Below are 13,417 nucleotides of genomic sequence, written 5' to 3'. Positions count from 1 at the left end.
CCATAAGGTGTCGACCTGCTCTCTAAGTAAATAGAATAAAACACCTATTTTTCATCATATTTCTTAAAAGTGCTATTCGTTTCTTTATGTGCAAAACTTTTTTTAAAAATAAGCAAAAAAAATACATAACCTTTTAATTATTCAAATATAAATAAAAGTGTTAATTATGGCGTATCTGTATGCATGGACCTCCACCCACCCAGGCCATAGTGGGACAGTCTGCACTCTGCAGTGTGTAATGTAGATGGGATTTGATGGCAAGGCAGGCGTGCGGGATTGAACCAAACCTCATGTAGGGGGGAAACGTTTGACGCAAACAAAAAGATTACTCGGGTTGTGTCTGCTTTTCTGTCAGAGCTTTGAAAATATTTGTTTCTATTCTTAACTATTTCATGTATGCGCATAATTGAGTTGTATTTGTCGAAAAGACTAGTCACGTGTGATTAATTAGATACGCGTTCACCCTGCCGCTCGACTGCAGAATGGATCGCTCCTCAGTAGGTGGGTCTTCGCTGCGGGCAACAGAACCGAGATCAATGAACCAGGCGATTTACCGAAACTGGTCGGACGAGCCAAGGTGGGAATAAACCATCGATCAAGAGCGAGGTTTTTATTTAGCAGAAATCTGCTCAAGCACGGATTATCACTTCACTCCGAAGCCAACACTGAAGTGTGCGATGTGGAAAATTTATATATCTCTACTGTAACCTAATATCAGTTGATTTTGAGAGTAGATTTTTTTTTTAATTCATCGTTGGGTCACAACAGGGGAATACAGGATGATCTTCGCAAATACGGCCAACCCACTGCGAACTCCGTCATATCGAAAGCAGGTAGGTAAAGTGAGACACTGCACTGGTAATGATGATCAAGACTACAGGATGGACTCACAGTAGATCCCTTACCTGGGACAAAATGTATTTAACTCCTCTTGCTGCGTACAGCGGCGGTGTCTCAACATCTAGCGAGCTGCCTACCTAGACAGCATTTTAGGGTGCGTTCGGCGTTTTTAATCTTTGTTTACTCGGAACGGGATTATGATGGGCAGAAATGATGCCAAAAAAAATGCGGTCTAGGTTGGCAGCTGGCTGTGTTTTAAGACGCGAGCGTTGCCTTTAAAGCAACTGTTTTCGGTTTTGTGCGAGTTCTTTCGTAATTAGGCCTTTTTGGATGTTAATCTTATCCATTTATGTTAATTTTATGTATTACACAACACCACTTCATCTGCACTTGCACAATGTCATATTTATAAAGTCTGTTGACGGAACTGGAAGTGTCTTTTTCCTGCTTCGGGATGTCACACAGTGAGCCCAGAAATAGAAATGAGACTAATGAAGTGTCATTTCATTTTGCTGACACTCATTTATCACTTACATTCATGAGACGTGTTCTTCAGTGAATTCCTCCTGTCATATTGCACTTGTTAAGGATATTTTAGAACATCTCATTAATGTTACTGTCTTTTAAAAAAGATGAATATTAGCATACTTGGTCTCAATGAGTGAAGGGAGATGAAGATGCTGAGAAGCCTCTGGTGAAAGTCTCCCATGGCAACTTGTGTCAGGAGATTCTTGGGTGTGTTCTGAAGAATCTCTGCCTAATTAATATTCATGAGTTAATACAATGTTTTCCAGCAATTGATGGGCCAACAGAGGGTGTGGCCTGCGGAACTCTATTTAAACATTGCTTGTTTATACATTCCAAATCTGTAAAAGTGAGAATTTAGGGATGTCGCACATACGCACACACACACACACACACACACACACACACACACACACTCTCTGCATGAAATCACACATTTACACATGCATTTGCATAGGCGCTCTTGTGGTGGAGCTCAGAGTGATGGCTGCGATAGAGGCAGCAGAAGTTAATGGGCTTCAGGATTTCACAGTTTATAGGAACCATATGGTCTAGGATGACTACAGCGCATAGCTCAGGACCCAAGGGACACGCCGACGTATGAGAGATGGCTTGGATATTGAATGTATACATTTCGAATATGTAAAAGTGAGAGTTTATAGAGATGTCGCACACACGCACACACACACACACACACACACACACACACACACACACTCTCTGCATGAAATCACACATTTACACATGCATTTGCATAGGCGCTCTTGTGGTGGAGCTCAGAGTGATGGCTGCGATAGAGGCAGCAGAAGTTAATGGGCTTCAGGATTTCACAGTTTATAGGAACCATATGGTCTAGGATGACTACAGCGCATAGCTCAGGACCCAAGGGACACGCCGACGTATGAGAGATGGCTTGGATATTGAATGTGACCCCCTCCTCACTCCCTCTCCCATTGCTTTTTTGATGTCTTAGTTACCCTTCCCATGACTTTGTTATTTTCCCGATTGATAAAACTGGACATGTTCCCGAGTCTGTGAGTACTTGTCATACAGCACTTTAGATTTTAGTCATGAAATTGAAAAGATGGAAGAAAATGTGTGAAAATTATTAGTTCCTTCAGTCATTTGAATCATTTGCTCCTTGAGTTCCTCAGCTGTTCCTCAGCTCATCCCTTCGTTTCTGCTTTACGCGCCTCTAAATCATCCATCTGTCTCAGCATGTGATTTTCACGCTGTTGTGGAAGGAAGAGTGGCTCGATCTCTTGCCTCAGTAATTAACAGGCGCTAACAAGCTTATGGGGCCACGTCCAGTTTCACCTCAGCGCACAAGTGTGCAGTAGCCCCTCACTGCAGAACAAAGGGGTTGAGATGGGTAGGTTTAGGGATCAGGGGGTGGAGACGGGTAAGTTTAGGTATATGTAAGGTGGGAGGAGTTGGATCTGGATCCAACCACGCCCCCTGGATCTTGTGTTCTGCAGTGAGGACCATCTCCAAGTGTGCGAGTCGCTCATGTGAAAATGGGTTAGTGTGTCAAAAAACAGAGAACTCCCACTAACCCAACAGAGTTACAGTCAGGTGTACACACACACATTCACATGCCCATTTATACATGTAAACGATAGTTTTAGTTAGAGCCACTGTCTTATCGAACCACGTCTGTTGTTTTGAGGTTTTGCCGTCACTTTTGTGGTGATTCGGTTTTGTGAACAATCACCCGCTGATGTTTAACAGGCAGCCATTTTGTGACAGCTGGGAGAAATGGAGCCGTTTTAATGAATGACTAAGAAACAGGAAGTGAGTCAGTGATGTGGTGGCCGCTGCTCGGGGTGGGCGAGAGGCCCAGACATCCTGTATCCCAAAGCGCTCCTGCATCATGTGATCTTTCTCTAGAAAACATACCTTCCTCTCTCCTAAAGCAGATTTATAGATGAAAACGCTACTCGCAGTATGAATGAACATGCCTCTGTGGTGAGTTTGGTACTGCGGTTTGTTAATGAGACTCTTGAGTCAAACTCAAACCTAAGACCAATACACAACGAGCACTAAAAGGTGGATAAAAGCATAATTTTCACTTATCTCATTCAATTCTCTGAACATTTTAGTTTTTTTAGGATGCATTCACATTTAAAAAAAATTGTTTGCCCAAAAATCATTCCGATTAATAACAAAAGGCTTTTTTAACTGGTTGACCTGCTTACAAAACTCATCTCAATGATTCGCGTCTTTTTTTTCCCAAGTGCAAACCTCTCCCCACAGCCAATTTCATTGGTCAACTCAATCTCTTAGATACCTGTCAGAAAAACTTCAGAATTAATGGATTCAGTTCAGAAACCTAACAAAAGGCTTTTTTAACTGGTTGACCTGCTTACAAAACTCATCTCAATGATTCGCGTCTTTTTTTTCCCCAAGTGCAAACCTCTCCCCGCAGCCAATTTCATTGGTCAACTCAATCTCTTAGATACCTGTCAGAAAAACTTCAGAATTAATGGATTCAGTTCAGAAATATCACAGATGGATCCGATCTTGACAAACAATTCATTCACAAGTAAAGTTATGTCTTAGATTTACGTTTTAAATTTTAGTATGTTCGTATGACCTCTAAAAACAGCGCACCAGTCAATCGGACCACTTTTATGATACTTTTCCGTCTTGTTTGAAGCTTGAAAGCTTCCAAGCCCATTCTTCGTAATTGAGTGGGAAAGAGCAGCCAGCACATTCTTCAAAACATCTCTTTTTGTGATCCACTGAAGAAAAAGAAAGCCGTATGGGTTTGGAACAACATAAGTGTGTGTAACGATGCCATGATTTTCATTTTTGTGTGAACTATCCCTTTAATCATCGCACACTGCCATGTGGCAAGCGTTGAAAGGAACTGATGCCGCATTAGGAATTTCTCCAGAGTTATATGGGCTTTCATCCAGTGAAATAATCCCAACACATTCAGCTCTGGAAGAATGTGTAGATTGGACTGATATGAGAGTTGAAGGGCCAACTGTGCCTGTAGGCTTGTTTGTGCTTTGCTTTGATGGGAATTAGACTGTAGGGAGCTGTGGATGTGGGCAGACTCACTGGCGATGGCTGACTGTGTAATAATAACACCAGTTTACTACAGATAGAGTTAAAGGATATCATCATTCATGACGAATGGAGTCACCCTGCCACAGCGTGTTTGAGGGCAGAGTGAGGTGGGGGTATTTTCTTTTTATGTTATTTTATCCTATTTCTTTTTAAGAAACTCATAGTGGTTGGTGCTGTAGAAGAAAGAGAAGTTTGTCAGTGATTTGTTTTGGAAGTCACTATTTTTGGTTCTACCCAAAGTGTTTCAGTGCAGCCATTATGTGATGTCATCTTCTACGCATTTCCATTTGTCAGATCAATGAAATCTTTGTTCCACTCCCATGACAGCCTCCTGTTGCTCCGCCCACCCTCCCTATGGCCCCGCCCAGCCCGAGCACCAACAACAGCAGTAGCAGCAGCAGCACAACCGGCTGGGAGCAGCTCAGTAAAACAAACCTCTACATCCGCGGGTTACCGCCAGGGACCACCGATCACGACCTGGTCAAACTCTGCCAGCCGTGAGTATTTGCTATTATGTCATGACAAAGTCACCAGTGATGTCAATTAGAGTCTTGGATATGCATTCAACCAAATAAACACAGTTTCTGTTCTGTTTTCCTCTTGGTGTGAGATTCTGCAGCACAGCTGGGCTGGTGTGTGTTAACAACTTGAACGTGTGTGATTGTCAGAATTAGGTCAAGTTATGGGATAAACCCTCATGAGCCCCTGTTTACCCCACAAAAAAATCCTATTTTATTTAATAGGATATTCAATAAAAAAATGTAGCACAGAACTTTATTTTATCAATTACACTGTGCTGGGTATGGTATCCCACAATGCAGTGCCTGAGTTCACTTTACATTTCCTTTCTGGTGAATTTCCCAAATAAGTGATGTCTTTCTATACTCATTATCTCAACAGACTTCCTATAGATATTTCATACACAATTTAATGAAACTGATTTTTTTTTAAATCAGGCTACAACAATATTCAATGATTTTACTTCTGTAATTGTATGGTGGGGCTTGGTTTTTATCCATTGGGAATTGATTGGATCATGAAAAGTGGGCATTGCTTACCCGGATGGAGAATGTTGGTGGATAAAAATAAGAGGTATTGGTGACATCCGCTGAAAAGGTTTAGTCATTTCAGAAGCGGAGCAAGTAAGGATTACAAAGACAAACATATTTTTGTTTGGAATAATATGTGCTGATGAATCATTTAAAAGTTGTAAGCCATGAACCAAACCAACCAGCTACGACTTGAATTACAACATTACAAACTTTGATTCGAAACTTTGATCTACAAGGAGAAATATAAAACGTGCTTTAAAGATGTTGATTAAGTATAAAGAAAAAAGTATATATTTTATGTATATTTCAAAATATGCATATGTATACAAATATTTAAGTTGTTTGAGTGTGTAGGGAGACTGACTCAATTACGTCATGCTCGGCTCTTTATAGGAGTGCCAAAAAGTTATTTAGCGTGTTTCACTCGTCACAATTCTCTGATTGTTGGAGATTTATTTGCATAATAATGGGTAATGTACTTTTCCACCAGGAATTCTCCTGTTGAACACCATTATTTAAAAAATAATATACAATCGATTAACAACCTTGAAACTCACAGTAGGTCTGTCTTTAAAGGGGTAATATGATGTTGCTAAAAAGAACATTATTTTGTGTATTTGGTGTAATGAAATGTGGTTATGCAGTTTAAGGTTCAAAAAACACATTATTTTCCACATACTGTACATTATTGTTTCTCCTCTATGCCCCGCCTTTCTGAAACGCGTCGAGTTTTACAAAACTCATCGGTCTGAAAAGCAAGGTGTGCTCTGATTGGCCAGCTATACAGTGCGTTGTGATTGGCCGAATACCTCAAGCGTGTGACGGAAATGTTACGCCCCTACCATACTGTGATGCCTTGTCCTGGCCGGAGCGACGAGACAAAAACATTGAAACCCATTATAAACGAGGCATTTTGTTGCATCCAGTGGGGACATAATTACGGATTATAATGACTTATACTGTCTTTTTACACGTTGTGTTGCATCGTGCCGCGTAAACATAAAACCATGTCTGCATTTGTGATCGGAGAAATGACAAACAACAAGCCCTACTCTACACTGCTCAAAACTCGCGTTTGAATCGTCAGTGGCAAATCATTTAAATATGAAAACGTACTTACAGTCTGTGAGTCAGAACAGCCGGCATTGTAGTCTACTCTACCAGGAAACAGTCCTCCATAAAATGCGCTGGACACAAATCAATATTTGGGTTGAACTGTTCTGGAACAGTGTTGTAAATGCTTAAAACTTAACCACTGATTTCTAGTCATGTCCTCTTTTGGAAGACCAAACAAAGTAGTTTCACTTTCACAACGAAACACACAGCGTCACACACGGCGGCCTAGAGTGAGCTGCAGCAGGAGGGCTTGCGGCAACCACATGTGACGACTCCGGGCTGGACTCCGCTTCGTCCACGGTGAAAGCCGATCTGGCGATCCACAGCGCGAAGTTGATGTATTTCCTCAGCGACCAGCATGGATCAGCTCCAGGCATGACGAAGCAGATATCGTCTTCTTTTGGAAGGCCAAACAAAGTAGTTTCGCTTTCACAACGAAACACACAGCACCTTCACGACATGGAGGCAGCAACAATACTACAGCGAGAATAAAAGTTATGCCGCCTTTCTTTGCGTCAACATTTGGGGCGGTGTTATGCAAATCTTCCCACACAGTGACGTAGACATGTGGGGGCATGTTAGAACGAGCCGTTTTAGGTAGGCATGGTTGACTCTAAACTTTTATAAAGCATATCTCTTTGGATTTGAGACTTTAGTCTTTGCAACTGTACAGATCTTCTTTATGCACCCAGAGCTTGTAACACTCCAAAGAGAAAGGAAAAATGTGCTTATTAATATTTAATAAGTTAGTTGTTATGTTTAGGTATGGGGTCGGATTAAGCAAGTAGAATATGGTCATGCAGAATATGTGCTTTATAAGTACTAATAAACAGCCATTATGCTAGTAATATGCATACTAATAAGGGACTAGTTAATAGTGAGAATTGGTCCCTATACTAAAGTGTTACCAATTTTTTTTCCAACAAAGTTATTGTTAAAAACGAGTTCCCCCTAAGGAGAAAATTAGTAGAATTTTTACTTTCGGAACTGTCATGTTGACTTGATTTAGTATTTATTTATTTTTAGCATTGCAGTTTTAAAGGGGTCATATGATGCGATTTCAAGTTTTCCTTTTTCTTTGGAGTGTTACAAGCTGATTGTGCATAGATAAGATCCCTGAAGTTGCAAAGACTAAAGTCTCAAAACCAAAGAGATATTCTTTATCAAAGTTAAGACTCTGCCACGCCCCCCTAAAACGGCTCGTTCTAACACGCCCCTACTGTTTTGTTATTAGTTTAAGTATTTGCTATTGACTGTTCAAATGCGTGTGTGCGAGAGAGAGAGCGAGAGAGACAGAGAGAGAGAGAGAGAGAGACCGAGAGAGGGCGCGAGAGAGTGAGCGAGCGAGAACGCGAGAGAGAGACGGGGTCACATCACAGTGGAGTCAGCTGTCTTAACCGTGGCTTGTGTTATGCAAAAACATACCAGCTTCATCACTGTGTCTGTCACGCGACTCTGTTCCCCTTTCGGGCTCTGTCTTTACATTTATTTTGACAGATGAAGCTCGCGATTATGGTAAGGGGCGGTACATTTCTGACGAGTGCTTGAGGTGTTCGGCCAATCACAATGCACTGGGTCAGCTGGCCAATCAGAGCAGACTGCGCTTGTCGGAAGGAGGGACTTTGTAGAAAACGACGTGTTTGAGAGAGGCGGGGCATAGAGGACCTACAATAATGTACAGTATTTGTAAAATAATGTGTTTTTTGAACATTAAAGCATGTCAACATATTCCGTTACACCAAATACACAAAATAATGATCTTTAAAAAAGCATCATATGACCCCTTTAAAATAATTAGATTGTATTTGTTAATTTTCTCTGTATAAACTAGAAACTATGAGTGAGTGAGTGAGCAAGTGAGTAATCATATTTTTAATGTCAATTGTCGGCTATTCATATCAAGGCTTTCTCCTCTGGTTGTTCTACATAAGTTTTCCCTCTCACCCTCTAAAACTCATAACACACACACACACACACACACAAATGAGTGTTTGTTTGAGATCCGTTGGTTCATAACAGCCGCTCTGCCTGTAGTAGTAGGCCAGCAGCTATGATTCAGCATTTACTGGAGCAGGAAAAGTCACAAGTCGGATCGGATCTGCAGAGATTGTCAGGGGTTTCGTTTCCAAACATTTTTGCATTGCTTAGTTCCCTAAAATATTGCATTACTAATTTCATCCTGCTGAGCACAATGGAATTTTTGGTAATGCTATTACGGACCTCCGTATGCGTTGTCATGTAGACTTTCGTACAAACATATATGCATGCGTGTGTGTTTACATCCACGTGAGAGTGCTTGTTTGTGCAAAGGCGACCTGATCCCATGTGTATTCCTTTCAAACATTCCCACTGTGGGTTAATTTACCCCTAGCTGCCCCCGGGAGACCAGTCATCGCCATGGTAATCCCTCAAATTGATTGTAAATAGTCAGATGGGGGGGATTCATAATCCTCTTTGCTTGTATCCTGGTTAAAAGTTAAGCTGAGGTCATATGTACATTATAACTACATGCAATACTACAGACTTCACTCTTATGATCACAACCGAGTATTTTGGTTGAAACCATGAGGAATGTGTCAGTTCAGCTTTGAGGTATTGCGGTGACATCGTAACCTCGATTTCCGGAGCTGTTTTAATCACAGAGAGTGACTGTTCAGGGCAGAGCCGCGGATTGATTTGCCTTGATCCGCATCAGGCTGAAAAACAGCATTGCTCTGGGAGCTGCTGACGGAATGCTGCCGGTGGGGGCAGGAAATGGGGCATCCCCGCTGGAGCCCATGGGTCAAGGCCAAGGTCGCGCAGCCCTCTGGCGCGTGGAGTCTTGTGATCTGTGTGTGAAATGTGATTGGCTCTGCTTTTCCCTCCCTTGCGACACGGCCCAGGACATGCCCCGAAATGTTGTTTAGTGTCTGCTTGTGCAGCTCTGCTAAACGTCACCCTGAATAAATATTTATTCGTCTTCAAGCCAAAGTTTTAATGGAACAGGAAAAGGATTATAAATATATAAGCGTATTTAAATTTCAGCTTTGATAAAGGAGCCCTCGGTGAAGGTGAATGAAAAACAGCCCTTTCCCAGTCAGCACAACTGTCACGGCTCTTTCCTGCGCAACCTTCCTGAGAGAGACGTCAATAAATCTAAGCCGGCATGTGAATACATTTATTTTTTTTAGTCTACAAGCACTTGAAACACAGTCATTGTGGTGTAGCAGATCAAAGGTTTGGGGTCAGTAAGATTAGTTTTTTTTTTTAATACTCATCGGTGACCGTAAAGGCATTTATAATTTTACAAAATATTTCTGCTTCAAATAAAAGCTGTTCTTTTGAACTTTCTATTCTATTCATCAAGTAATCCTGAAAAAATGTTTCATGGTTTCCACACACACACAAAAAAATATTAAGCAGCACAACTGTTTTCAACATTGATAATATTAATAAGGAATGTTTCTTGTGCTGCAAATCAGCCTATATGATTTCTGAAGGATCATGTGACACTGAAGACTGGAGTAATGATGCTGAATATTCAGCATTGCATCACAGGAATCAATTACATTTTAAAATATATTTAAATACAAAACAGTTGTTTTAAATTGTAATTATATTTCACAATTTTACTGTATTTTCGGTCAAATAAATGCAGTTTTGGGTAGACTTCTTTTAAAAATATAAAAAATTCTTAACAACCCCAAACGTTTGAATGGTAGTTCAGTTTGTGTTCTAGATGTCTTACTGTGGCCATTGTGTGGGAGATTTGGGTTCGAGTCCCATGTTTTGTCGAATTAAAAAAATTTGTTTTTTCATTTTTCAATGAAAAATTGGTGGAATCCCAAATAATAAAGAAAACATTGACTGTGTTCACAGTAGCATGATAGTATACTAATACTGTTTCTGCAATAGGAAAAATGTGTATTTTTTCATACTGGTATGTGTATGTCTTGTATGCATTGAATGCTCGTATGACCTTGCTACAACATTTAACAAATGTAAACTGCACTGGGTACGGTATCCCGCAATGCTTCATTTCCATTTTTAGTGTCACATATATGACAGATAAATAAACCATTTTGTTACTTTCTTGGCTTATTATTTAGTTAGACTTTAAAAAAATATGTTATTCAAAATGTAATAGCAAATAAAAAATACTGGACACAACATTGCGAATGATATGTACAGTGGGATGATTTCATGTGCATAACAATGAAGCATAGTACTGTTTGAAATGTTAATAGCGTAATTTGTACAGTATATAATTTGTACATGCTATTTTTGAAATAGTGTATAAAAAGGTATGAAACTGTATGAAAAATGCATACATAATCATTATCCATTTGTTCACTACACTATTAATGACGAGTTACTTTTCTCTCTCTCACACACACACACACACACACACACACACACGTGCACGCTAGACAAGCGTTTCCTTTGAACCGTGTTGATTTGTGTGCTGTAATAACAGGTTTTTCAATCCTCGTCTGTCACACAGTGACCCTCTAAAGCACCTGGGCTGTCGGCATCAAGTGTCTATTGATGATTCTGTCACAAGTGACTCTTTGTTTCTGAATTAAATGCATCTCAAACAGACTTCGAGAGCTCTTTTAGGTGGTGTTATTTTTTTCTCAGCTCAGGGATTATGGTAGATCTTGTGTTTCATGTCCTGCAGGTCATTAATTCCTGTGCTGTATTGTCATTTGACACATTGACTGACTTGTGAGCTGAGCCCGTGCTAACTTCTCTCTTTTTCTCTGTCTGTATGCAGATATGGTAAAATCGTGTCCACCAAAGCCATTCTTGACAAGACTACAGGCAAATGCAAAGGTTTGTCATGTTATTTTATTCTTACACTTTTGATTCCTATAATTAACATTCTCATAAACAGTATATACACAAAATACAATAATCCAAAATACATCATCAAAACCTTAAAAAAAAAAATATATATATATATATATCTTAATTGACTTGAGATGGGCAAGTGTAACAAAGTTCCTTTGTGAAAAGTACCCTAGTAATACCATGTTTCTTTGACACGTTAATTGGTATTACCATGGTATTCTTTTGAAACGGTACCTTATACACTACCGTTTAAAAGTTTGGGGTCATTGAGATTTTTTACATGTTTTTGGAAGTCTCTTATGCTCACCAAGGCTCCATTTTATTTGATCAATATACAGTGAAAACAGTAATATCGTGAAATACTATTACAATTTAAAATAACTGTTTTCTATTTTAATATATTTTAAAATGTAATTTAATTCTCTGAATTTTCAGCAGCCATTACAGTAGTCTTCAGTGTCATATGATCCTGCAGAAATCATTCTAATATGTTGAAAACAGTTGTGCTGCTTAATATTTTACATGTTTGATTATTAGGATTATTTGATGAATAGAAAATTCAAAAGAACTTTATTTAAAATGTCTTTACTGTCACTTTTGATAATTTTTAAAGTGTCTTTGCTAAATAAAAAGTATTACATTCTTATCTGTGAATGAAATGCACATTGAAGAAAATAAAAAGTATGAATCATAAAAAAAGCATTTAATTCTTAAAAAAAAAATACAAATACAAAAGCAAAAAACAACAACAACAAATATAAAATCTTACCCTAACGTTTGATCAGTAGTGAAAATACAATGGTACATGAATATGATAATCATTTAATAATATTGTGTATGTCTAAGTACTATAATTTTATCACAATACCATCACTAACCGATTTTAAAAACCACTTAAAAATGAACCGGTAACATAATGGTGTGACATGAGAGTTGTTATTTAAAGATGAGTGTTTGGTCTAGTGGTTAGTTGTAGATTAGATAGTGTGTGTGTGTGTGGTAATGCATTGTGTTTTCTTCGTAGGATATGGTTTTGTGGATTTTGACAGTCCCGTGTCTGCGCAAAAAGCCGTCACGGGACTAAAAACCAATGGAGTTCAGGCTCAAATGGCCAAGGTGAGTCAACCACTGATGCCATCACTTCCTTTTCCCAAGTAGCTGGTTCATGACCTGTCTGTTAGGACGATTCAGGAAATGTTGATCTATTAAAATTTAACCTCTGGTGGCTTTTCATGTGCATTTCTCCCTCGTTTCCTTTTGTCCTTTCCTTGTCTAGCCACACATACACAGACACACACACATTTCCTGTGTATCTTTGTGCCTCAGAGAAGTATGTAACAATCCTGCAGTGACCTTCTCCTAGGCTCTGCTGGGCGTTTCTGCCTGCATCTTCAATTTTTAATCTGCCCTCTTTTTCCTCTTCCTCCCTACTGTCAGCATATTACTCTTCCACTTCCCCGTTACTGGTGTGTGTGTGTGTGTACTGTGCAAACATGTTTGACGTATACATGTTGAGGAATGTTGACGTCTTATCTTGGCCCGTCCTCATTTCTGCTGAGACATCTAGAATTTCGAGCTGAGATTCTGCCTTCAGCCAATCAAAGTCAGATTGTAGTGTATCGTATGTCCTTGTTAGCTGAGAGACGAGTACAATTGTATTGTGGCTTCCCAAAGTCCTCAAGCACCACATCACAGCACAGACAGAGAGTATAAAGCCTGAAGGTCTCACCTTTGCAACACTGAACACGTGATTTCAGTGGAAAAAATGAATGAATGGATGGTGTTGCTTTATAGTTATAGAAGAGGAATGTGTTCAATGAAACTGCTCAATCCGTTTCAGTCTATCTCAAGTTCAAGTGCACTGAAAAATACAGGTTTCTCCCTGTTGAAAAAAACAGCATATACTGGTTAGGTATGTTTTGAAGCTGGGATGCTGGTTTATGCTGGTCCTTTGCTGGTTTATGCTGGTCCTT

The 13,417-nt window shown here is 39.7% G+C and overlaps 1 protein-coding gene across 5 annotated transcripts in view; it reads left to right on the top strand.

Moving 5' to 3' along the window:
- The first annotated feature begins 525 nt into the window (after positions 1 to 525).
- rbms1a (RNA binding motif, single stranded interacting protein 1a) overlaps positions 526 to 13,417 on the top strand; it is a 22,603-nt gene continuing 9,711 nt past the window's right edge. For 3 of the 5 annotated variants that reach the window (XM_016248497.1, XM_016248487.1, XM_016248479.1), the window contains exons 1-4: positions 526 to 833; positions 4,771 to 4,940; positions 11,368 to 11,426; positions 12,469 to 12,560. In XM_016248497.1, the coding sequence (XP_016103983.1) occupies positions 780 to 833; positions 4,771 to 4,940; positions 11,368 to 11,426; positions 12,469 to 12,560 (375 nt within the window). In that variant the 5' untranslated portion in view covers positions 526 to 779. The remainder of the gene's footprint in view (positions 834 to 4,770; positions 4,941 to 11,367; positions 11,427 to 12,468; positions 12,561 to 13,417) is intronic. The other 2 variants (XM_016248512.1, XM_016248506.1) reach the window with 1 other exon arrangement.

This window comes from Sinocyclocheilus grahami, unplaced genomic scaffold, assembly GCF_001515645.1.
Source record: "Sinocyclocheilus grahami isolate Dianchi unplaced genomic scaffold, SAMN03320097.WGS_v1.1 scaffold25.1, whole genome shotgun sequence".
Classification (NCBI taxonomy): Eukaryota; Metazoa; Chordata; class Actinopteri; order Cypriniformes; family Cyprinidae; genus Sinocyclocheilus; species Sinocyclocheilus grahami.
Note: the sequence above shows the minus strand (reverse complement) of the source record. Positions and strands in the feature narration are given on the sequence as shown.